Below are 26,220 nucleotides of genomic sequence, written 5' to 3'. Positions count from 1 at the left end.
AAAACCTCATCAGATAGTACACCTAAAATGTGTATATTTTAAAGTATGTAAATTAGATCTCAATAAAGGTAATTTGAAAAGGCAATGCAGTAAATCTCCAATTCCAACAACAAAAACATTTACTTGTCCATCTCCTTAAGGCTTTCTGCTTCTGTGGGTGACCATTTGTTAATTTGATAAAGAGTCTGACAGTAGGTAAATCTGGTCTCCCGGGGTTCCTTTTCTTCTCAGATGACATCTGTGGTCTTCTGTTGGATTTTTCTGGATTTAAATTCAAAGGAGAGCCTAGAATGGTGAAAATTAAATATAGAGAAGAGGGCAGGAGCAGTGCTATAAGAGGAGGGAAATGGGAAAGATATTTGGGGAAGGGGTAGGAATCTAACATATGTTGGATGTCTATTGTGTGACAGAACATCTGCATATTATTTAATTCCTAAAATAACTTTAGAGTAGGTATTATCACTCACACTTTTCATTCATTCATTCAACAAATATTTATTGAGCACTTACTCTATACCAGACATTGTACCATATCCTTGGGATACATCAATGAACAGATTTCTTGTTTTGCAGAGATTACATTCTTTTCTTTTTCTTTTGTTTTTGTTTTGTTTTTTGTTTGTTTAAGTAAGCTCCATGCCTAGCGCGAAGCCCAATCAGAGGCTTAAACTCATGACCCTGAGATCGAGACCTGAGCTGAGATCAAGAGTCAGTTGATTAACTGACTGAGTCACCCATGTGCCCCCTGGAGAGCTTGTATTCTAGAGGGGAAGGAGACACTATAAACAAACCTAAGAAATAAACATAAGAAATACAGTGTATGTTGGGGCGCCTGGGTAGCTCAGTGGGTTGGGCTCTGCCTTCAGGTCAAGTCATGATCACTGGGTTCATGGATCAAACCCTGTGCTGGGCTCCTTGCTCAGCAAGGAGTCGTCTTCTCCTGTTCCCTCTGTTTCTCCCCCTGGATTGTCCTCTCTCTTTCTGAAATAAACAAAGTCTTAAAAAAAGAAAGAAATATAGGGTATGTTAAAAGATGATAAGTGCTATAGCTAAAAGAAAAAGTGGAGCAAGGTAAGAGGGTTTGGGAGTGGAGGAAGAGGATGGAGGATGGAGAGGGTTGACTGTATATTAAGTAAGGTGATAAGAGAAAGCCTTATGGAGAAGATGAAATTTGAGCAATGCCCTAAAGGAAATGCTTTCTAGGTAGAGGGACTAACCACTGCAAACTCTGAGTCAGAAGTGTGCCTGGAGTGTTTAAGGAAAAGTTGAGGCCTGCATAACTGGACCAAAGTGAGTAAAGGGGAAAAGTTATAACAGACAAAGTCAAGAAGGTAATGGAGCAGGGACAGATTAAGGGATGAAGGGCCTTGCGGGCCATTATAAGGACTTTGGCTTTTACTTTGAGTGAAATGGAAAGTCACTGCAAGGTTTTGAGCAGAGGTGTAATATGAAATTACCTCCATTTTCAAAGGATCACTGTAGTTGCTGTGTTAAGTGTAGACTATAGAGTGACGAGGATAAAAAGCAGCATGGCTTGTTAGGCTGTTGCAATAATTTGAGCTAGAAATACTGGCGGCTTGCACCAGGCAGTAACAGATGAGGTGGGAGAAGGGATAAGGTTCTGAGTATTTTGAGGGTAGAGCCAACAGAATTTGCTGATGGATTGAATGTGGTACGTGAGAGAGAAATGGCATCAAAGATGACTCTACCATTTTTGACCAGAACAACTAGAGGGATGAAATTGTCATTGTCTGAGGTAGGGAAGGCTGCACGTGGAACAGGGTTAGTTCTGAACATATTGAGTTGTCTGTTAGAATCCACATGGGAATGTATACACAAACTTAGAGATGGTGAAAGATGTCTGGGCTAGAGATGTAGACTTGATAGTACTAAACATATAGATGGTATTTTAAAGCTATGAGACTAAATGAGATCACCCAGGAAGATAAAGAGGAATGGAAAGTGTTACACCCTCGGGTACTCCAATCTCTAGAAGGAAGTCAGGGGGAAGAAAAGCAAAGCCAATTGAAAGATGGTGGCCAGTGGGGAAGAAAGAATACCAAGAGTGTGTGCAGTGCTGAAAACAACATTTCAAAGAGACAGGGATTGAACAACTATGTCACCTGCAGTCAATAGGCCAAGTAAAATGAAGAGTAAGAATTGACCATTGTAATGAAAATGTTCTAAAATTGACGGTGATGATGGTGGCACATATCTGTGAATATCCTAAATGTCTATTCAGATCCTCTGCCTATTTTTTAATCAGGTTCTTTGTTTTTTATTGTGCTGTTGAGTTCTTTATATATTTTGTAATTAATCCCTGGTCTGATATATGATTTGCAGAAATCTCCCATTTAGTAGGTTGCATTTTCATTTTGAAGATGTTTCTTTCAATATGCAAAAGCATTTTAGTTTGAAGTAATCTTTATTTTTGCATTGGTTTCTCCTGACTTTTAAGTCTGATCCACAAAATTATCGCTAAGATCAAAGGCAAGTTGCCTATGTTTTCTTCTAGGAATTTTGTGGTTAGGTATAACATTCAAGTCTTTAATCCATTTTGAGTTAGTTTTTGTGTATGGTATAAGATAGTGATCCAGTTTTCCCAATGCCATATATTGAAGAGACTGTCCTTTCACCATAGTATATTCTTGGCTCCTTTGTAATGCATTAATTGTCCATATATATGTGAGTTTAGTTCACAGCTCTCAATTCTGTTCCATTGATCTGTGTGTCTGTTTTTGTGTCCGTATCATACTTTTTTTTAAAATATTTTATTTATTTGACAGAGAGAGATCACAAGTAGGCAGAGAGGCAGGCAGAGAGAGACAGGGTAGCAGGCTCCCTGCTGAGCAGAGAGCCTGATGTGGAACTTGATCCCAGGATCCTGAGATCATGACCTGAGCTGAAAGCAGCGGCTTAACCCACTGAGCCATCCAGGCGCTCCGTATCATACTGTTTTGATAACCATAGCTTTGTAGTTTGAAATCAGAGAGCTGATACCTCCAGCTTTGTTCTTTCTTAAGATTGCTTTGGCTATTTGGCTATTTGGTCTCATGCAGATTTTAAAATTATTTCTAAATTTGTTCTGTGAAAAACACCATTGGAATTTTGATAGGGACTGCATTGAATCTATAGTTTGGGTAGTATGGACATTTTAACAATATAATTCTTTCAATCCATGAACACAGAGTATCTTTCCATTTATCTGTATCTTTTTCCACTTCTTTCATCAGTTTCTTCCAGTTTTCAGTGTACAGGTCTTCCACCTCTTTGGTTAAAATTATGTCTGTTTATTTATTTATTTATTTGACAGAGAGAGAGAGTGAGAGAGGGAACATAAGCAGTGGGAGTGGGAGAGTGAGAAGCAGGCTTCCCACTGAGCAGGGAGCCTGATATTGGGCTCAATCCCAGGACCCTGGGAAAATGACTTGAGCTGAAGCCAGACACCTAACAACTGAGCCACCTAGGCTCCCCAATTTATGTCTGTATTTTACTTTTTTGGATGTATTTGTAAATGGGATTTTCTTAATTTCTTTCTGATAATTCACTATTAGTATATAGAAACACTATGGATTTCTGTATGTTGATTTTGTATCCTGTTCACTTAAGTCACTTATTCTAACGTTTTTTGGTAGAATCTTTTGAGTTTTTTATGTATACAGTATCAAGTAACCTACAAGTCATCATAATTTTACTTCTTCCTTTCTAATTTAGATGCCTTTTACTTCTTTTTCTTGCCTAATTCCTGTGTCTAGGACTTCCAATACCATGTTGAATAAAAGTGGCAAGAGTGGGAATTCTTATTTGCAACAACATGGATAGAACTAGAGGGTATCATGCTAAGTGAAATAAGTCAGAGAAAGACAATTATCATATGATCTCTCTGATATGAGGAATCTGAGAGGCAGAGCTGGGGGTCGTTGGGGCAGGGAGGGAAAAAATGAAACAAGATGGGATCAGGAGGAAGACAAACTGTAAGAGACTCAATCTCATGAAATGAATTGAGGTTTGCTGGGGGGCAGGTGGGTAAGGGATAGGGTGGCTGGGTTATGGACATTGGGGAGGGTATGTGCCATGGTGTGTGCTGTGAAATGTGTACGCCCTATGATTCAAAGACCTGTACACCTGAAGCAAATAATACATTATGTCATACACACACACACACACACACACACACGGAGTGCCTGATTCACTTGTCTTGTTCCTGTCCTTAAAGGAAAAGCTTTCTGCTTTCCACCACTGAGTATGAAGTTTTCTGTGATTTGTCATATATGGCCCTTATTATGTTTAGGTATGTTCGCTCTAAACCATCTTTGCTAAGTTTTTATTATAAATGGATGTTGTATTTTTTTCAAATGCCTTTTCTGCATCTATAAAGATGATCATGATTTTTATCCTTCATTTTATTAATGTGGTATAGTATTTGGTTGATTTGTGGATTCTGAACTATCTTTGCATCCTTGGAATAAATTCCACTTGAACATGGTATATTATTATTTTAATCCATTACAGAATTAAATTTGCTAATATTTGGTTGAGATTTTTTGCATCTGTGTTCATCAATTATATTAGCCTTTAATATGTGTGTGTGCAGGTGTGAGTGGGGTGGCTTGTCTGGTTTTGGTATGGGGATGGTGCTGCCCTCATAAAATGAGTCTGAAAATATTCCTTCCTCTTTGATATTTTTGGAGAAGTTTGAGAAGGATAGTTATTAACTTTTTCTTAAATGTTTGGTAAAATTCAGTGAAGCCAGCTCATCCTGGACCTTCATTTGTTGGGAGCTTTTTGATTACTGATTCATTCTCCTTATTAGTAATTGGTCTATTCACACTTTCTATTTCTTCATGATTCAGTGTATGTTTCTAGGAATTTCTCCATTTCTTCTATATTCAATTTGTTTGCCTATAGTGGTTACTATGATCCTTTGTATTTCTGTGCTGTCAGTTGTAACCTCTCTTTATAATTTCATTAGCACTCTTTTTTTCTTCATTAGTCTAGCTAGAGATATGTCAATTTTGTTTATCTTTCCAGCTCTTAGTTTCCTTGATTTTTTAAAAAGATTTTTATTTATTTATTTGACAGAGAGAGAGAGAGGCCTCAAGAGAGGGAATAGAAGCAAGGGGAGTGGGAGAGGGAGAAGCAGGGTCCCCACTAAGCAGGGAGCCCGATGCTGGGCTCTATCCCAGGATCCTGGAATCATGATGTGAGCAGAAGGCAGGTGCTTAATGACTGAGCAACTCAGGCACACACTCTTTCTTTCTTTCTTTCTTTCTTTTTCTTTCATTCATTCATTCATTCATTTACCTTAGTGGTGTTTTTATTTAAAAAAAAAAAAAAACTGGCAGGGGGTGCCTGGGTGGCTCAGAGGATTAAGCCTCTGCCTTCAGCTCCAGTTATGATCACAGAGTCCTGGGATCCAGCCTAGCACTGGCCTCTCTGCTCCGTGGGGAGCCTGCTTCCCCCTCCTCCACTGCCTGCCTCTCTGCCTGCTTGTGATCTCTGTCAAATAAATAAAATATTAACGAAATTTTTTTTTTTTTTTTTTTTTTTTTTTTTTTTTGCGAGAGAGAGGTGGGAGGAGGGGGAGAGGGAGAAAGAGAATCCCAACCAGTCTCCATGCTCAGCTCAGAGCCTGACATGGGGTTCAGTCCCATGACCCCGAGATCATGACCTGAGCCGAAATCAAGAGTCAGAAGCTGACTGAGCCACCCAGATGCCCCTCTTTTTCTTTTTTTTATTCTCCATTTATTTCCACTATGATCTTTAGTATTTCCTTTTTTTCTACTGACTTTGGGTTTCCTTTGTTCTTTTTCTGTCTCCTTTACATGTAAAGCTAAATTGTTTACTTGATAATTTTCTTGCTTCTTGAAGTAAACCCATATTGCTATGATCTTCCCTCTTAGAACCATTTTGCTGCTTCTCCCAAAAATTTTGGTGTGTTTTATTTCCATTTTCATTTGTCTCTAGGTATTTTTTAATTTCTTCTTTGATTTTTTGGTGACCTATTTGTTGTTCATTTGCATGGTGTTTGCTTTTTCTTAAAGATTTTATTTTTAAGTAATCTCTACATCCACTGTGGGGCTTGAACTCAAAACCTGTACTACCTGCACTACCAACTGAGTCAGCAAGGTGACCCCATTAGCATGTTGTTTAATCTCCACATTTTAGTGGTTTTTCAGTTTTCTTCTGGTAATTGGTTTCTAGTTTCATACCACTGTAGCCAGAGAAGATGGTTGATATGATTTCAGTCTTCTTGAATTTTGTGGCCTAATATGGGATCTATCCTGGAGAATGTTCCATGTGAGAAGAATGCTTATTCTGCTGCTTTTGATGGAATGTTGTATATATATCTATGAAATCCGTCTGGTCTAGTGTATTGTTGAAGGCCAGTGTATTCTATCCCCCTTTTTTTTCCCTTTAAGATTTTATTTATTCGACAGAGAGAGAGATGAGAAGAGTGGGAGTGGGAGAGGGAGAATCGGGCTTCCCACTTAGCAGGAAGCCTGATGCTGGGCTCAATCCCAGGACCCAGGGACCATGACCTGAAGCAAAGGCAGACGCTTAACCAACTGAGCCACCCAAGTGCCCCAGGAGAGTCAGTCTTAAGTAGACTCTGCGCTGAGTGCAGAGCCCAACATGGGGCTCAGTCTCACAAGTTTGAGACTACAACCTGAGCCAAAATCAAGAATCAGACCCTTAACCAACTGCATCACCCAGGTGCCCCTACTATTTTTGTCTTTTAAACATCATGCTTGCTAAATAAATGATTGATCCACTACATTTACTATGTATTTTTTCCTGGGATTTTTTACTTTTGCATATTGTCCTTGTTATTAGTGCCATTTCTTTTCAGTTTAAAGAAGTCCCTTTGGGGCGCCTGGGTGGCTCAGTTGGTTAAAGCCTCTGCCTTCGGCTCTGGTCATGATCCCAGTGTCCTGGGATCAAGCCCCACATTGGGCTCTCTGCTCAGCAGGGAGCCTGCTCTCCCCCCACCACCTCCCGCCTGCCTCTCTGCCTACTTGTGATCTCTATCAAATAAATAAAATCTTTACAAAAAAAAAAAAAAAAAGGGGGCGCCTGGGTGGCTCAGTTGGTTAGGCAACTGCGTTCGGCTCCGGTCATGATCCTGGAGTCCCGGGATCGAGTCTCACATCGGCTCCCTGCTCAGCCGGGAGTCTGCTTCTCCCTCTGACCTCTCCCCATCATGCCCTCCCTCTCATTCTCTCTCTCTCTCAAATAGATAAATAAAAACTTAAAAAAAAAAAAATAAATAAAAATAAAGAAGTCCCTTTAAAGCTTAAGACAGTTTGGTGGTGGGACGTCTGGCTGGCTCAGTGGGCTTTAACCCTCTGCCTTCTGCTCAGGTCATGATCCCAGGGTCCTGGGATTGAGTCCCGCATTGGGCTCTCTGCTCAGCAGGGAGCCTGCTTCCCCCCCACCCCTGCCTGCCTCTCTGCCTACTCGTGATCTCTGTCAAATAAATAAATAAAAATCTTTAGGAAAAAAAAAAGACAGTTTGGTGATGATGAACTCCTTTAGCTTTTGCTTATTGGAAAACTCTTAATTTCTCCTTCAATTCTCAATGAAAATCTTGCAAGGTAGAGAATTCTTGGTTGGAAGTTTTATCCTTGCATTATTTTGGATATCTTATGCTAGTCTATTCTAGCTTGTCAAGTTTCTGCTGAAAAATCTGACAGCTTTATGGAGTTTCCTTTGTATGTAATAAGTTGTTTTTCTCTTGCTGCTTTTGGGATTCTCTCTTTAACTTTTGCCATTTAATTATAACATATCTTGGTGTGGGTATCTTTGGGACTCTCTGGTTTCCTGGACCCGTATGTCTGTTTCCTTCACCAAATTAGGTCAATTTTCAGCCATTATCTTTTCCTATGAGTTTATGGCTCTTTCACTTTCTCTTCTTCTGGGACCCCTGTTATGCAAATGTTATTCTGCTTGATGTTGTCTGAAAGGATCCTTAAGTTACCTTGATTTTTTTTTTTAAGATTTTATTTGACAGACAGAGATCACAAGTAGGCAGAGAGGCAAGCAGAGAGAGAGAGGAAGGGAAGCAGGCTCCCTGCTGAGCAGAGAGCCTACGTGGGACCTTGGGATCATGACCTGAGCCAAAGGCAGAGGCTTTAACCCACTGAGTCACCCAGGCGCCCCAGTTACCTTAATTTTTAAAAATTCTTTTCCTGGGGCGACTGTGTGGCTCAGTCATTGGGTGTCTGCCTTCAGCTCGGGTCATTTTCTCAGGATGCTGGGATTGAGCCCTACACTGGACTCCCTGCTTGGCAGGAGATCTGCTTCTCCCTCTCCCACTCCCCGTGCTTGTGTTCCCTCTGCTGTGTCTTTGTCAAATAGTAAATAAAATCTTTTAAAAAATTAAATATTTAAAAATTCTTTTTTCGTTTTGCTGCTCTGTCTAGGTGAGTTCTATCGCTTTGCAATCCAGCTCACTGACCCAGTCTTCAGCTTTATCCACTCTGCTTTGAACCCCTTTAGTATATTTTTTAGTTCAATTATTGTTTTCTTCAGCTCTGCAACTTCTGTTTGAAACTTTTAAAAACATTTTGTGTTATTGAGATATAACTGACATAACTTTTTTTTTTTAAGTGAGCTCTATGCCCAATGTTGGACTCACACTCATAACTTTGACATCAAGTCATATTCTCTGAGCCAGCAAGGTGCCCCTGCTTGAAAATTTCTTCTATTTCCTATCTTTGTTGAGGATCTCACTGTGTTCATCCATTCTTCTCCCAAGTTCAGTGAGCATCTTTACGGCCACTACTTTGAACGCTATCAGGTAGATTGCTTATCTTTGTTTCATGATGCCTTTTTCTCATGTTTTGACTTATCCTTTCATTTGGAATATATGCCCGTCTCATTTTGACTGACTTTTTCTCTATATTAGTCAAATCAACTACTTCTCCTAGGCTTGAAGGAGTAACCTTGTGTAGTAGACAGCATGTGGAGCCCAGGAGCAAAATTCCCTCTGACCACTAGGACTAGGTGTATCTGTGGCATTGGGGGGGGAGGGGGGGGTAGTGCCCTTTTGTGATGCACAGCTGTGCTGTGGCACAGGGGTGGGCAGGGTTGGCACTTGGCCTGGCCATGATGCACAGTTGCGCTGGGTGTGCAAGGGTGATCCCATGCACGTTTTTTAAATTAAAACAATGCTTTAACTGTGGTAAAACACATATAGCTAAATTTACTATCTTCATCATTTTTAAGTGTACAGTTTACTAGTGTTCATTACCTTTACAGTATTGTACAATCAATCTCCAGAACACTTCATCTGGCAAAACTGAAACTTTCTGCCTATTGAACAACTCCCCATTTTCCTCTCCTCCTAGTCACTGGTGACCACCCTTTTTTGATTCTGTGGATTTGACTACTCTAGATACCTCATAAGTGGAATCAGACAGTATGTATCTTTTTGTGACTGACTTATTTCACTTAGAATAATGAATGTCCTTAAGGGGCGCCTGGGTGGCTCAATTGTTAAGCATTTGCCTTGGGCTCAGGTCATGATCCCAGGGTTCTGGGACTGAGGCCTGCATGGGGCTCCCTGCTCAGTGGGAAGCCTGCTTCTCCCTCTACCACTCTCCCTGCTTGTATTCCCTCTCTCGCTGTCTCTGCTCTGTCAAATAAATAAAATCTTTATTTTTTAAAAGAATTTATTTATTTATTTGACAGAGAGAAATCACAAGTAGGCAGAGAGAGAGGGAGAGGGGGAAGCAGGCTCCCCACTGAGGAGAGCGCCCGATGTGGGGCTCGATCCCAGAACCCTGAGATCATGACTTGAGCCAAAGGCAGGTGCCCCAAATAAAATCTTAAAAAAAAAAAAAAGAAGAAGAACATCCTTAAGGTTTATCCATGTTGTACCATGTATCAGAATTTCTTTCCTTTTTAAGGCAGAGTAAGATTCTATTTTATGTATATACCACATTTTCCTTGTCCATTCATCTATTAATGGCCACTTTGGTTATTTCCACCTTTTGGCTATTGTGAATTAATGCTGCCATGAAAATGGGTGTACAATATCATGGGTGTATTTTTTAAAATATACATTATTCTGAGAAGTCACCTATGATCTTTTCTAAACTTCCAAAGGAATCCATGCCACATAAGAATCCCAGTGAGTGGTCTGGCTGGGATTTGAACTCAGGCCAGCTGTCTCTAGAGCTTGTGTTTTTTTTCATACTCATTAAGTCATGTCACCTCATTCTTCTACATCAGGACAAGTTCTGCATCAAGGTATACGGAAGAGAGGGAAGAAGACATTTTCTAAATGTGCACGTATTCCTGCTTCACAATATTGTTTTAAGTCTTCTCATCCTTCCCTCCCCCCATTCATCTCACCACCACATGTTCTGGACTTGGTAATCCTTTCCAGTAGACAGAGGTATGTTTCTCTCCTTTTTACCAGAGTCTGCTGGGCCTGTAGCCCTTTGGCTTTGAGGTGTCAGTCTGCACTGAGAGGGCTCAATTTACTGAGAATCATATGTTCTCCAAGGGTACTGGTATTGCTGTGTTGATGGTATACTTTAATAGATGGCCCCAGCACAAGACCTTGAAGCCATGTCTTAGCAGGAAGAGGGCCATACATATTTTCCAGCAGGGTAGCAAAGAGTAGCCTAGATTCTGTTATGTATTAGCTCCTTGACTTTGAACTTTTACCCAAAGTGCTGAGGGAGAAGGGAATAGATAAACTGACTGCTAAAGTAGAGATGGTTGACAGAACTATGCAGTAGTTGAGAGTTTTAGTAAACACGGAGTAGGGAGGGAGTGGGAAGCAGAAAAGAAAACTGAACTGGGAAGGGACTATACGCTATCAGGGAAACTTGCTTATTCAACCCTGGTGTCTCCCAAAGCAGAGAAGAAGAAACAGAATTTATGTATGAATAAGGCAAATGCCAATTCAGCTAAACCAAGGGAGAAGCAGAGCTATCTGGAGGAAATGCTGCTCGGAGATCCTAGCTTTGCTTACAAGATGTTAATAGAGGTTGGTCAGACAGAGAGGAGATATTCAATGGAGGCAAGAAGCCATTCAGAAACACCAGTGTTCAGGAATGAGACATTATCGTCCAACCCAGGAGAAGCTCAAGGTGAAAGTGAAAAGTACCTTAGTTCCCCTCCTCAGATATTTCCTGGCCCATATTTAGTAGCTTTTCAAGAATGGAGACCTCAGTTGGCCTTGGGTCTCCCAGAAGTTAGAATCTGATTCCAATGCAAAGCCACCAACCCTTATGGGGATAAACTTAGCCATGTTTTTTATGGATTCTTCCCCTTTCCTGTGTATCCCAGTCTTTGGATATGCTCCCAGAAGTTCTTCCTCTTCCTCTTCTCTTTTTTTTCTCTTCCTGTCAACGCTCTGTTTTCTCAACTCAGATGTATTTCCCACTGGGAGTACGGGCTAGAGGGGAAGGAGATACTTCTCTGACAATTAGTGACATGTAAATGAGTTCCTAAGAAATCGGTACCTAGATTCCTTCACATTCTACTCTCTCCTCCTAAACTATTTCATTTGAAACCATGGTTGGGGTTGTAACTTACTATTTATTTGTTCTTATGGAAGTTACACATGAACATACAAGTTCTATACAAAACATAACAAAGGACTTAAAAAAAAAATAAAAATAAAAAAAAAGGTTAGGGGTGCCTGGGTGGTTCAGTGGGTTAAGCCTCTGCCTTCGGCTCAGGTCATGATCTCAAGGTCCTGGGATCGAGCCCCACATCGGGCTCTCTGCTCAGCAGGGAGCCTGCTACCCTGTCTCTCTCTGCCTGCCTCTCTGCCTACTTGTGCTCTCTGTCTGTCAAATAAATAAATAAAATCTTTAAAAAAAATAAAAATAAAAATAAAAATAAAACATAACAAAGGGGCACCTGGGTGGCTTGGTGGGTTAAGCCTCTGCCTTCAGCTCATGTCATGATCCCAGGGTCCTGGGATTGAGCCCCACATCAGGCTCTCTGCTCAAAAAGGAGCCTGCTTCCCCTCCTCTCTATCTGCCTACCTGTGATCTATGTCTGTCAAATAAATAAATGAAAATCTTAAAAAAAAAACACACAAAAATAATTATCCCACTTGGTTTCCCACTGCTTAAAGATTAAAACTCCTTTAGCTGCTTCTTCTGACATTTGTTGCTTTTTCTACATATCATGCCATTTCTGGATTTTTAACTGATATTAGCCACTGATTTCTATTTTAAAAATGAGGATTTAACTCTCTCATCTTTCCCATAAATACGCATGTACTTTCTCCTTCCATCCTTCTAGTGCAGTGTTATTTTGGTTAGATCAATATTGAATGTTTATATTTTATGAGTGTGTAAATGTTATTTACCAGCTGTGACAGTTAGTGTACTGTTTACATTTCCTTTCTTGTATGCTTCCCCCCAAATTATCTATTTGGTTTTTTACTTAGTTGCTTATGTACTTATTATCAATTTATTTTCATACTGTCTTCTAGAAGTAGAAATCTCTCAATATATTCAAATACAATCAGGTAATTTATCAGTTTTATCAGTTTCCATTTTTTCCATTTAGATACATGGCTTCTGAGCCTTTCATCCTCCTGTTCTAATCTGAAATGGTTGCTCTCTAAGCCTGATGCAAAGCTATCATCCTGGGATCTCCCTTCACCAGTAGCCTTTTACTTATCTCCTATGTTAGATACTCTTTTTCCTGGATCCTGTGATTTTTTTTTCCCCTTGGTTTATGCCTCATTTTGGTAGAGTACACCTTCAATATTTTGTAGAAAAGGGTGCATGGTAGGTAAGTCTTTTTCAACTCTGTATGTCTTTATTCTATTCTCAGACTTAATTGATAGCTCAGCTGGGTGAAAAAAATCTAGGTTGTTATTTTTCTTCAAATATTTGGTAATACTGCTCTATTGTCTTCTGGCTTCTAGTATTGTTGCTGACAAGTCTGAAGTCATTCTGATTCTTCACCCTTTCTGTGTGTTCTATGTTGTGTCTTAGAAGCCCCAAGGGTCCTCTTTTTGACTCCAGTGTTCCGATATGTGGCGAAATGGATCTGTTCTTATTCCTTATGCTGGCCACTCAGTGAGTCCCCTTTATTTTTGTTTTACTTTCCTCTCATTCTGAAATTCATATAATTCAGATGTTGGACCTCTTGAATGGATTCTTTAATTTCCTTATTTTTTCTTCTCCTACTATCCACTACTATCTTTTTTGTCCAATTTCCTGTAATATTTTTTCAGTTTTTACCTTCCAACTCTTCTATTTTTTTCTTTCAGCTATCATAGTTTTAATTTCTAAAAGCTCTTTATTATTCTCTAAATGTTTGTTTTTTATAGCTACCTGTTTTTATTCAATATCTTCTTCATCTTTAAGGATACTAATTATAGTTTCTCTCCCATTTTCCTTTGTTCCTATAATTGTTTCTGTATCCTTGGATACTTTACTTTCTGTTTTGTTGTGTCTTAATTTTATATTGAGTGTTTTCTCCAATGCTTGATGATCCTTAAGTATCCACCTCTTTCCACAAGGAAAGCACTGAAACGCTGACTGGAAGCTTGGTATGCATGTGGAAGGCTGGTTGCATTTTAAGATAACCTGGATCGTTTCATTATGCGATCCCTTATATGCATCTAATATTCAAGCTTTCCCCACTTCAGAGCCTTAGCATATACTGTTTCTTTTGCTTGTATATTGATTAAAATGTATTTGGCTGAAGAAACAAAAATCCGACTCAAGGTAGCTTAGACAAAAACATATGATTCTCATAGCTGGAAGCTCAGAGGTAGAACAGATGTTACAGCTGATACATCCAGTGGTCCAAGGGCATCATCAAAACCAAGATTCCTTCTACTATTCATTTTGCTTCAACCTAAAGCTGGCCATTCTAGGTCACAGAAGCCAAGAGTGGTAGGAATTCTTTACTTCTTTGTTCAAGTCAGTGAGACAGAACACCATGCATACTCTTATAATGGAACAAAAACCCCCTCTGTTTGGTCTGAGCAGGCCAAGTTAGGTCCCAAGCTAACTCCTGAATCAATAACATTCACTAGGTGAATACTATGCAAACAATGGCTTAGGTCTGGGCTCTTGAGCCAATCAGTATTAAGAGGGATGAGTTTACTTTGATTGACTTAGCCCTTCCAGGACCACCCTTGGAATATAGGGTGGAGGGGGAGAATTTCCTAAAGCTGCACTGCTTTTCCTTCATAAGAAGGGATGTAAAGAATGTTAGGGATTCAGTCATATTGCTGGAACTCTCTTCTGTTTTTCCTGCAACTGGCTCCAGGCCTCAGTTTAAATGTCACCACAGAACTGGATCGCTTCTATTAATCTTCATCCTTGAACTTTCGTTTTCTCTTTTAGCACTTAGTGCAAGTTGTAATTTTATATAGTTTGGATTACTTGTGAGTTGTCAGTTTCCTCCACTAAAATATTAACTTCCTGAGGTCAGAGACCATGTCTATTTTGTCCATCACTGAATACTCAGTGCCTAGCAGTGTCTGGCACATAATAGATGTACACTTAAAATTTGATGAAGAAATGAATGAACTCAGGAATATATAGTATCTTCCTTTCTCAACAAGTCTCCAAAATATATCTTGATGCTGCACACTGCCATTTCTGCTGCCATCATTTCAGCTCAAGTAGCTATCTTCTCTCTTTCATGTATTGGACATCTTTTGTTTTATCTGTCTCTATTTTCCTTTCTTGGGGAACAAATTCCCTTTCTTTGATAAACCTGTTCCTTCACATGCTCATCATGTGGGGCTATTTATATCTTGCCATTATATCCTACCTCACACCTACCTCCTTATCATAAGGTTAGATACCCAACCTATCCTGGATTTTAAAAACTAAAACTAAAGAGATTCAGATATCTCTCAAGCAAGCTATGAGATGTGAGGGGAGGTACCAGAGGTGGCCATTTCCTGTCATGTCAAGGGATCTGGGACTGAGAGGATGAAACAAAGATAAGAGACAGGGCGGGGTGGGGTGGGCATTCCCTGTTACCTTGTGGTTCTTGATAGGCTAGCCTCAGGGAGCAGGACCTTAGGGCCTTCACATATGATATCCCCTTCCCTGAAATGTTCTCCCTGCCTCTCTTCCATTGGCCTGGCTGACTCCTCCTTTTTGCCTCAGCTCAAATGTTACTTGCTTCACTTTCCTAATCAAAATTAGGGTCTACAGGTATACTCCCTTCACAGAACTAGCAGTACTAGGATTCCTTACCAGGACAGGTAGAAAAACTGTTCACAGATAGTATTCACTCAGATTATACTGAGACCTGTTTTGTTGGGTAGGTGCTTATGCTGTGTACCCTGTTAAATATTTTGAATATCATCCTTGTGTAGAATCTGTTATCTTCTCTCACAATCAATTTGCATATATATATATACAAGCTGTTTCCTTTCTACACTATATGTTTTATATATATGTGTGTGTGTATATATATATATATTTTTTTTTTTTTTTTGCTTTTTTTGTCACTGTATACCTAATGTCTAAACAATAGTTGGCACATAGTTGGTGCACAACACAGTATGTGATGAAAGAATGAGTGAATTTTTTTGGCAACTCCTGGGAAAATTAGACGGAGTTCAATCCAGTCCAAGTTCTGACAGGATTGGAAACAGACTCTTAGTCATGGGGGTAGGGTGGGGTGAGTTGATAAGAGGAGACTGGTTATAAGGCTGTTCTACTCTCTCACCCACCTGAAATGCTGGAGTTGATAAGCAGGTAGCAGGTGCCCAAGAGAACTTGCTTCCTCACCCTATACTATTTCACTCACAATGTGGCTCCGTTTTCTTCATGGGGCTGGTTCTGTAGTCTCTTCACATGCAAAGGAACCCAAGTGGCTTGGCTTCATTGGGAACCTTAGAGTGGTAGACTAGACAGCCCAAATTCTGCTTAAGAGTTGTGGTCAAACTGCTGCTGCAGGTCTGCAGGTGATGTCCCCACCCTTCAAGTTAGTTTCCTCATTTTCTGATGTGTCTGGGGTCCTTAAATTTTGCCTTACATCCTTCTCTGTTTCAGAGCCTCATCTCTGTAATTTATTTCCTCTCAATTTTGTGATGAGTTTAAATGGAGGTATTTTCCCTTCCCCTTGGCTATTAGCCACAGATTCAGTTCTTTACCATATGGGCCTTTCATGAAATGGCAGCTGGCTTCCCCCAGAGCTAGTGATCCAAGAGAGAGAGGAAAGAGGAAGCCACAATGTCTTTTATGATTTAGCATCAGAAGTGACATATCAGGGAGACCTAGGTGACTCAGTCAGTTAAATGTCTGCCCTTGGCTCAGGTCATGATCCTGGAGTCTCCTATCAGGCTCCCGCTCAGTGGGGAGCCTGCTTCTCCCTCTCCCTCTGCTCCTCTCCCAACTCACGCTCTCTCTCTCTTGTTCTCTGAAATAAAATTCTAAAAAAAAAGTGATATATCATCACTTCTGCCATATTCTATTGGTCGCAGACCAACCTTGATTCAGTGTGACAAGGACTCCTCTAGGATATAAATACCAGGAGGAAAGGATCATTGGAGGCCATTTCAGATATTGGCTCAGGAGGGTTAGAGGAATTTAGAGAAAGAAAAGGAAGTTTTAGGACTTGGAAGAAGGGAGATGGAGGAGACATTAACCGAATGCCTACTATGGGCCAACCCTTTGGTATTGCATTAATCTCTTCCACAATGCTAAGGGTTAGAGATTATTCCCATTTTTCATATAAAGGAATTGAAACATGGAGGAAATAAGGGTCTAAAATCAAATCCAGTATGTAGCAGAGTCAGGATTTGTACAAAGTTATATGGGCCACCAATGTTGATCTAGTACATTTAGTATGTACCAAAGGGTGGGACATATGGCACTTGCGGTATGAGAAATAATTTTAGGTAGTATGGAGACATAGCATTAAGTAGCACTGAAAATATAAAAATTATTGTTAATCTGTATCAAGAGAAAGTTTTAGTTTCAAAGACATATGCCATATTACCTCTCTAAAACTTTAACAAGTTTTTATCTTTTTAAGATAGAGAGGGCAGGCCCCAGGCTCAGCATCTATGACAATGATATTATTTTGGTAGAATTTGATAACATATTTCATTTTCATTGTATTGATTTTTGACTTTTAAAGTTACTTTCTGTTTGTGGTCAGGTGATACCAATTTTAAATTTGCTAAAGGATTATGAAGTTTTATTTATCACTTTTATTTAAGTTTGGTACTTTTCCTTTTTTTAAATTTTATTTATTTGTCAGAGAGAGAGAGCACAGGCAGGCAGAGTGGCAGCAGAGGCAGAGGGAGAAGCAGGCTCCCTGCTGAGCAAGGAGCCTGATGGGGGACTCAATCCCAGGACGCTGGGATCATGACCTGAGCCAAAGGCAGCTGCTTGACCAACTGAGCCACCCAGGCGTCCCACAAGTTTGGTACATTTTAAGCAATAGTAGTTCAAGTGATACTTTGTTTTGGCAAAAACTGTGAGGATGGCACTGAGGTTCATTGCCTTCCCATCAGGTCTATGTTGAGGGGGAAGCTAGTCCGAAGTTCCAGACTCAGCTCCGTTTTGCTATGAGCACCAACTGGAGAGAATAACATAATAAAATTTACAAACAGTCCTTTCCTGTGATATTTCCTAAGCATTTCTCCTTTATCCAGTGGATTCCTCAGGACTGGTGGGGAGGGCTGTAGACAGACAGTGGAACTGGGGAGAATGAGTTTAATGCCCAGGCTTCCTGCCCTATTCTTTCATAAGCCAGTAGTATACTGGGGAAACGTCCAGAGGGAGAAATGTTCACAGTATGTGCATTTCCCAGTCTCTTAGTCTCTGATCCAACTCCACAGTTTGTGATTTTCCGGTTCTCCAAAATTTCCAAACTATTGTCATCTTCCCATTCAATATTTCTGTGGGAAACGAACAGGACTGAAGTTTTAGGACACACGGGATGTGGCTGCTAGTTTCTACGGGAGGGCTTTGCGGTGAGGGTACAATGTAGTTGGAAGGGGGCTCCTGAAAGTTACGTTTGTACCCGACTTTACCTTATAGGTGAACCACTCGTGTCTACATAGCTGGCTACTAGGGGATAAATCCTGAGTAAAAGGGCCAAGTACTGATAATACAGAAGTACCAGAGTCCTGATAATACAGAATAGAGTAAACCATTACGGCCCCCAAAAACCCCGCCCTCCATCCCCTACCGTTCCCCTTGGGCGAGTTTGCCGGCGTCCCAAACGGTCCCCGCATGAGGTCACTCCGCCAAGTCACGTGCTCGAGCCCGCGAGAACGCCACATCGCCAGCCGCACCCCTCCACCCCCACCCTGCCCACGTGACCCGGCCTACTTTCTCCCCGCCCGACCCAACGCCTAGCTCATGAAGCCCCGCCCCACGCAGCGCACTCGGCCTGCGAACCTACGCCCCATATCCGCTCGGGCTGAAGCGTGGCTCGCAGCCCCACGTGTTTCTTTCTGTCCAATGAGAGACTGAGCCCGGGCTCAAAGGGGCGGGGAGGAAAGGACGACTTCGTTACGCTTGGAGAAGGGGGCGGGGCCTGCAACGTCGGACAGAACGAGGGGACGCAACGGAGGCAGGCCGGAGCCGCTGCCGTCGCCATGACCCGTGAGCACCGAGACCCTCTCTTCTTACCCCTTTCTCCCCGTCCACCCTAAACACGACTGCCGAATCTTGGCCTTGACCTCCACCTGGCTTCCCCAGCAAGGCCTTTTTCTGGGAGCGCTTTTTGAGACCCTCACACTCGGCGCCGGAAATCGGCCTTTTGCTCACCGCCACTTCTTGAGAACCCCCTCCCCCTTCTCCAGTCAAGCAAAGGCCCCCGCGACCTTCCGCGCCGTGGCGAGAAGCCCCGCGCCCCTGTGATAGGCCCAGAGCCCCCTACTCCAGATCGCAGCCCATCCCCCACAGAGATCCAAACTGTCCACACATCACCACCAGTCTGGACCCCCGTGCCGCCCGAAACTCGAAACACGCCTTTAGCGGGCTCCTTGGAACCGTTCTTCCACCTCCCAGTCTGACCTGCCCCGTGGCAGCTTGCCACCAACACCCCCCATGCTCCTGCCCCACTCAGTAGCCTAGGCCCCAAAATGGGCCGGTGTCGGGACAGAGGAATAAGCGCTGGACTCTGCTGGTGTCCGGGTGAGGGAGGAGGGTCGCCTGTGTGTGGCCATAAAGGCCCCCCGCGCCTCACCTTTTACCTTCTTTCTTTAGGCGGTAACCAGCGCGAGCTCGCCCGCCAGAAGAATATGAAAAAGCAGAGCGACTCGGTTAAGGGAAAGCGCCGAGATGACGGGCTTTCTGCTGCCGCCCGCAAGCAGAGGTAGCCCCAGGGAGGGGAAGGGAAGGGAGGGGAGGGGTGAGACCTGGGCTAGACCGAGGGTTGTACCAGGAAAGAGAGCTACCTCAGGGTTTACGTCTGGACTAGTGAGGGGCAGAGTGCATTGCTTCCTCTAGAGTTTTATTTCCTCCCCACCCTCTAAACTGTTAGCTCACAGCCTGACAGGAAGGGACTGGGGCGGGTGCCTGCCCACGGTTGATTTCTGAGTGCCCCTGAGTCTGACCTTAAGGGCAAGGGCAGGGAGCTTCACATTTCAAATGCAGTAGTGGTTATGACAGCACGGTACTTACGGCCCTCTTTGGTGTTCAGTTTCTCCTCCCTTCTCCCAACCTTCTCAGTGGTGTTGCTGGGTGTGGTACTCAGCAAAGAATAGCCTTGGGCCTGTGTGGCCAGACTTCTGACCCCTTAGGCAACAGCCAGATAGAGACTGATTGCCTTTTAAGCCTCAGCTCTCTTCCTCTTGTTCTCCTAGGGTGGGAATACAGCAGGCACACGCTGAATTTTGTCCCATCCACTTCCATCTTATCCTTTGTGCCCTTCATCCCCCTGCATCTTGTCCTTTTTGCCCTCTGGTACCTCCCAGTGCCCCATCATCTCTACCCCCAGGGACTCCGAGATCATGCAGCAGAAGCAGAAAAAGGCAAACGAGAAGAAGGAGGAACCCAAGTAGCTTTGTGGCTTCGTGTCCAACCCTCTTGCCCTTCGCCTGTGTGCCTGGAGCCAGTCCCACCACGCTCGCGTTTTCTCCTGTAGTGCTCACAGGTCCCAGCACCGATGGCATTCCCTTTGCCCTGAGTCTGCAGCGGGTCCCTTTTGTGCTTCCTTCCCCTCAGGTAGCCTCTCTCCCCCTGGGCCACGCCTGGGGGTGAGGGGGTTACCCCTTCCCAGTGTTTTTTATTCCTGTGGGGCTCACCCCAAAGTATTAAAAGTAGCTTTGTAATTTCTTGACCGCCTGGTTTGACTGGGGATTTGGGGGGATGGGGATGGAGGAATGGCTGCCCTTTCCCACCAAAAGGGGAGAGAACTTTAGATTCTAAAAGGTTGTAGATATATAGACTAAGTGAAACATCACAGAGGAAATTCTTTATTTTACTACAACAAACAGACAAGTACTCCAAGTATGTGGTAGAGGAATTCTCTAAGAACTTTAGGAACTTCTTTTCTGTGATTTTTGTCCCCCACCCAGACCTTGAACACCATCCCAAGGATGGAGTTGAGGGTCTAGGAAGACTTCAAGACCTAAGTTTATGCTCCTCTTTCTCGTTCTTCCTCATTTTGCTCGCCTGAAACTTTGCTTGAAAGTTGGCCCCCAAATCCTGCTGCTCACTGACTTCCCACGGTCAGCTGCTCTCTAGTGTTCACATTCTCTTCTGTTCTGTCATTCTTCGTGGATTGAGGGTGGTTTTTGTCTTCCCACTTCCTTTGACCTCAAGATCAGGATAAAACCTAGGGTGGTCTCTGGTCCTTTCTTTCCCTGTCCTGGTTTGTTCTGGGCTGCTTATCTCCCTGTGCCCAGGGCTGAACTGCTTGTTTTTCTTTTTATCTCCAAGGACAGAGCCAAGTAAGTCTTCAGTCCCTATTGGTCTTTCCCTGCCCCCATCTCCACTGTGAGAGCCAGGAAAGGGCTAGTGCCGCACTGTCTGCTGGGATCAGCAGTGGTTTCTGAGCTGCTGACTTGGGAGTTAGGTTCTTGAGTTGGGGTAAAGATGTAACACTAGCTCCAGTGAGTGAGACACTCTGCCCATGGCATTAGAGTATGTATAGCCACTATCTCCTGTTCAAAAATAGTACTGACTTCAAGGGGAGATAACTGCCCATTGTGTCCTTGAGGTATCTGCTGGGCTGGGCAGTTCCTGAGTCAAGACAGGGAGTATGACCTTAAGGGAATCCCAGTTAACAGTACCTAGACTGAATATTGTTACCTTGCAGTACTTCTGCGAAGGTCGGGTCCCCTGAATGTAGGAGGTGACTGGGAGTCCTGGGTGGGGGACCAACAGAGTGGTACCAATAGCAGCCCAAGATAGAGGAGTACACAGGCCCAGCATGAGGCAACCTTGACCCAGAAGGTAGCCCAGCTACCCTTGGTGAAGGTCTTTTCCAGTTCTGCTCCCTCATAGCTGTGGAACCAAAGTCTCCTGTTAGAGAATACATAGGACCTTAGCTTTCAGACCTGTCCTACCTCCCCACCAAAGATAATGGTGGACCCATGTGTCTCCTGAGAACCCTTAGGACTGGCCTTAAATTGCTCTTCCTAAAACGGGTTTTCAGGAGTATATATATATCCCAGGCCCACTTCCATCCTACCTGAACCAGTTGGTAAGGGTAACCATGACATAGAGTGATGCAAGGAAGAAGAGAAAATGGAAGGCAGAATAGCTGTAGGAGAGATGCTGGGCTTGTGCTGGAGGAGCTGGAGAGATCTCTCGGTCAGCTGGCCTGACAGACCCACCCCTCTGGCCTGGAGAGAGGGAAGGACTGCTAGCAGCAGTGTGGCTGAAAGACTTCTTCCCTCCTCCCCCAGTTTCTTTTGTGAAGGCACTCCAGGGCTCTTTGGCACTCTGCAGAAATCTACACTCTTTTAGGGACATTCTTAATGACACTCACCTTCCTTTGGTTTCACCGTTTCAGGGCAGCAGAAACAGAGTGAGGGCTTCTGTAAAACAAAAGGCAGCATGTTTTGGAATGACTTTTTAAAGAATGTGAGGGTATTAATATAGGAAATTCCTCTTTGAAAAGATTAGTCTGGCGTAAAAAGTGGAGGCACGCCTGGGTTCAAATTCTAGCTCCAGCATATAACTGGCTATGAAAACTTTGGTAAGATGTTTAACCTTTTGTGCCTCAACTTCTCCATTTGTAAAATGGAGCAAATACCTACCTCACAGGGTTGTTGTGAGGATTAAATTAAATGAGATGATGAATGTAAAGTAGCACAGTGCTTAGCACATTGTGGGTACTTAATAAAAGGTAACAGCAGCTAGAATCTGAGCATTCTGGGTAGAGGTTGGTAGGATGTGTGTCTATCTTTGTCTGTGTGTGAGGGGGGAAGGGCATTGGGGCTGTTGAGCTCTCCATCCTCACCTGGAACTCATAGCTGTAAACCTTGACAATCCACAAGGGCCCAAATACCTCAGCCAGGTAGGAAGCCTCATTGCTGAGAAAGAAGACAGTTCTCAAGCAGGTCCAGTCAAATAGCAGGAGGATTGCCTGAGAGTATATACTGCTAGCTGGTCCATATTGGTAATTCTCAGGAGGGTATTATATTTCCAGAGCCTGTTTCCCCCCAATATTTATAAATCTCATCATGTGAGGGCCCTAAAACCTTTGTATATATTTTTAATTCTCAAGTCATTCTCCCTGCCCCCTTCATCTAATACAGATCATCTGACAAGTGCTATTTTTAGAAATTGTTTCTGTTTATGGGGAACTTCCCTCACTCTTGTCTTGCTCTAAAGTTCAAATAAACCGTGGTCCCAGACAGTCTCCTGACCATCCTTCTCTGTCCTGGGTATTCTCCCTTCTCTCACACCTCTCCCCTTGATACCTTTACGCACCAAGCAAAAAGGACACAAGTATACATGATGCCAGCACTTAGCACTGCCAGAGAAGTATCTGGTGTTTGTGATTCCATTTTACTTAGGACAGGGAGGCACAGAGTGTGGTTTTGTCCTTCAATGAATACTGAGAAGGGAAAACAAGAAAGGTGGTAAGAACAAGAGCTAAGTATTTGGCAGGAACAAAAGTTTTAACCTGGGGAGTCCACGTCTGGTCCTTACCATTTTCTGGAGGACGGCTGGACAGTGCAGAGAAAGTCAGGTACATGATATAGCAGCTGATGATAGAGGCTTGTAGAAGGCCAGAACGGGGTTGCCCTGGGGAGAATGGAGATCATTGCTTTTGTCTACAGAGAAGAAGTTTCTTCCACTCATATCCCTATCTATACTTCTCCCCACCCTTAGGAGGAAGCAGGCAATTGACTAAGATTAGGGAAGCTAATGAATTTTTCTATACTAAAGGCCTTCCAGATTTGGAATGTTGCAAGGCATGTACCCACTGAGGCGGATGCAGGGAGCGATGGAGAGAAAGGAGAGGAGGCCACAGAAACAAAGGTGCAGACTAAGCAGCATCTTGTTGAGCAGGCAGCCAGCTGGGTGTGTGTAGTGGTGGAACAGGAGCGCAGCTGCCACACCTGTCATGCTGTAGAATCCCAGGGTGGCCAGCAGTACCGCCAGGAACCAGCAGCAGTCTTGGGCTGCACCAGTCTGCCTAAGGGTAGGCGGTGGACAGTGGCTTGGGGCTCCAACTCCTCTTGCCCATTACTATTCCCCCTCTTGCAGAACACTGGTGTTACTACCCATCCCACCTAGCCCACAGAGTCATGTTCTGAACTTTTTGGTACTGCTTAGTGGGAAGTTAGGGACCACTGACCTGTCATGCATTTTGTTCGACCACACTGGGTTGGACAACCTTCCCAGGAAGAGCCTTTAGGGTTAGGTGCGCCTTACCAGTTTTTGTTCCAGGAATGGGCAAAGGCTGTGATAAGCACCAACTGCAGCAGGATGAATGTGAAGCCTCCACAGATGCCAATGTAATGCCAGGCTGCAAGTAGGTGGCACCAGTGGGAAAATGTAGCTGACCATGTCATTACTCCTGGTTTTTTTTTTTTTCCTACCCTCACTTTTTCTTAGAACATCTATTAGCTTATGCCTGCTGATTAGGATATGAGATGGAAGGTACCTGGGAAGAGATGCTCATCAGGGATGCAGAAGGCAACAGCACAGAGACCTAGCAGGAACAGCAGTTTGAGGAGCCAGAAGCTGGTTAGGAGACAAAACAAGACTCAAGAAAAGGCAAAGGAGAAAGCAAAACTATAGGAAAGGGAAGAGAAGAGACAACTAAATACAGGGAAGGAGGAACCAGTCCCATGTGAGAGGGGCTGGAAACAGGCCCATCCTAGCCTATTCCAAATTCTCTCAGATACCACGTAATAACATCTGGACAATGTTTCACAGTTGACAAAGGGTTTGCATATAATAACCCCACAATTATCTTCATTTTAAAAATTAGATGTTCAAAGAGGGTAAGTATGTGGGGCTCATGGTCATACAGTAAGTATGGTGGAAGCAGGAACTTAAAGCTTTTTTTTGGAGTTTTTACACACTTCATCTTGGAATTTCCTTTACTCAGCTTATGCTTGCTTCCCTCCTCATCCTTACCCCACCCAAAGTGTACATACACAAACCTGTTATGGAGCTGTGCCCTCAGGCTGGTAGGGGAATGGAGCTGGACTAGTAGCACAGCCTGCAGCAGGTGGAAGGTGGCAGTTCCTGCACATACTCGGTACACAGCTCCAGAGCCACTGAGCACTGGGCAATGAGGGTGGCCAAACAGATGGGCACACAACCCTGAGGGCATCTGGATCTGGAGGGAGAGTGCATGTGAGAAATGGCAGGGCGAATCATCATGTATAGAGAGGTACCTGCTTCTCATGGGTATATCCATTCACTTGTCCCTTACCCCCCAATCTGAATCTTCTGTCTGAGGGTTTCTTTTCTCCTTTTCCTGTTGGCAACCCGAACCCTCTCACTTACCCCATGTTCCTTCCCCCAGACCCTTTCCACTACTGTTTTTGACAGCAGGAGGCAGCAGACTGCTGAGGACCCCAGATGGAGGAGGATGTAGAACAGGCGGCTACAAGTAGATTCTGTGACAAGGGGCCACCTAGAATGGCAGCAGCAGGTACAGGGAACAGGCCCACAGCAGGACACCTGGGGGTTGAGCAGCAAGATGGAGATTTGCTGAGGAAAAGCTTACATTAATGTATGCATTAGATTAACCCATGAGGCTGAATTCCAAAATTTCCCTTTCCCTTTTCTTCTCTCCTTTTACTCAGGAATTCTCAGAATCTGGTTCCAAGCTATTTAGGATTGCCTTCCACTGACATCAAGTAGAGCTTTCATCATAAGAGCTGATGCAGGCTTGAGCAGACCTTCCTAAAAGCCCAAGTCACACCTGGCCTCTCACCTTTTTGTAAACCTGCAGATCTGGTACTGGGAAGTGGGAGGAGAGGTTTAATGATCATAGGCTCAGGGGCAAAGAAACGGAAAGGTTTCTGAGGTGAAAGGAAAGCCTATCATTTTTATTCAGCCTATCATTTTTATTCGCTCCTGTGGGTTTTCCTCCCCAGCTTCAGCTACCATTCCCTTTATTTTTTTTTTCAGATAGTTCTTGATCAGGGGACCTTTCAAGCCCCTCTGCCCAAGTATACTCTCACCTGATAGAAGGGAGGATTCACCATAATACTGCTGACTTCAGTGCGTTGTGCCAGGCGGAGGGAGGTGCTGGGGCCTGTGACAGCCTTTGCACCCACCATCCTTGTCCCAGGGATTAGACCTAGGTCTACCAGATGGAAGGAAGATGAGAAAGTAGCAGCTTTCGTTTGTCCTCCGCCATGGGCTGCCACAGTGCTGGGGGTGGTCACCCACTCTAAAGAAGAACGGGGACAGACATCAGGAAAAGAACACCGACCTCCGGGATGTGGTGAATGCAAATGTCGATGTAAAGCTACTCTCTCTCCAGGGCCTTTGGGCCACACAGGCTGTTCTCTCCAGATTAGGGAGCAGTTTGCAAATCTGGCCTCTAGTGGATTAGCATTCCTAATTGGTTTAGGTTTAGACGTCATCCTTCCTGGTTGAACGGAATTGGGGGCAGGGGAGGAGGGTTGAGATGGAGTGGGTAGGATCTAGATGAGAAGGATGTCGGATGGAGTGGTTAGCTGTGGGAGAGGGCCTCGCAGAAAACAATACTAGAACCTCCAAAAGTCTCAGCGGCTACCCGCTTTCCTGGCTGAAGTTTCCAGAATCCAGAACAGTAGTGAAGGTGTGGCCCGAGGTCAGCCCCGCCTCA

The 26,220-nt window shown here is 43.5% G+C and overlaps 2 protein-coding genes and 1 long non-coding RNA gene across 4 annotated transcripts; 1 reads left to right on the top strand and 2 right to left on the bottom strand.

The window, feature by feature from the left end:
- Positions 1 to 14: 14 nt before the first annotated feature.
- LOC309867071 lies at positions 15 to 18,249 on the bottom strand. The gene is made up of 2 exons (XR_014312970.1): positions 18,166 to 18,249; positions 15 to 285 (listed from the first exon to the last, which is right to left on the bottom strand). It is a non-coding gene; the product is annotated as an uncharacterized lncRNA (long non-coding RNA).
- SERF2 (small EDRK-rich factor 2) lies at positions 18,020 to 20,261 on the top strand. 2 transcript variants are annotated; one of them, XM_082735344.1, is made up of 3 exons: positions 18,020 to 18,584; positions 19,191 to 19,299; positions 19,924 to 20,261. In XM_082735344.1, the coding sequence occupies exons 1-3, from the start codon at positions 18,578 to 18,580 to the stop codon at positions 19,985 to 19,987; spliced, it is 180 nt and encodes a 59-aa protein (XP_082591470.1). In that variant the 5' UTR covers positions 18,020 to 18,577; the 3' UTR covers positions 19,988 to 20,261. The 2 variants fall into 2 exon arrangements, with proteins under 2 accessions (XP_082591470.1, XP_082591469.1); XM_082735343.1 differs by having other exon boundaries at positions 18,462 to 18,584; positions 19,901 to 20,261.
- Positions 19,922 to 25,996, bottom strand: SERINC4 (serine incorporator 4; the record flags this gene model as incomplete). Its single annotated transcript, XM_082734425.1, has 12 exons — positions 19,922 to 21,434; positions 21,622 to 21,775; positions 21,922 to 21,970; positions 22,396 to 22,468; positions 22,869 to 22,995; positions 23,091 to 23,186; positions 23,369 to 23,580; positions 23,820 to 23,913; positions 24,052 to 24,131; positions 24,557 to 24,735; positions 24,906 to 25,112; positions 25,565 to 25,996. The coding sequence occupies 12 exons, from the start codon at positions 25,994 to 25,996 to the stop codon at positions 21,236 to 21,238; spliced, it is 1,902 nt and encodes a 633-aa protein (XP_082590551.1). The 3' UTR covers positions 19,922 to 21,235.
- Between the last annotated feature and the right edge of the window lie 224 nt (positions 25,997 to 26,220).

The sequence above is a fragment of the Mustela nivalis genome, assembly GCF_964662115.1.
Source record: "Mustela nivalis genome assembly, chromosome: 6".
Taxonomy (NCBI): domain Eukaryota; kingdom Metazoa; phylum Chordata; class Mammalia; order Carnivora; family Mustelidae; genus Mustela; species Mustela nivalis.
This window is presented reverse-complemented; position numbering and strand designations above follow the sequence as displayed.

Coding starts and splice junctions, on each gene's coding strand:
- SERF2 (XM_082735343.1), top strand. Junction 19,300..19,900: donor GCTGCCGCCCGCAAGCAGAG/GTAGCCCCAGGG, acceptor GGTACCTCCCAG/TGCCCCATCATCTCTACCCC.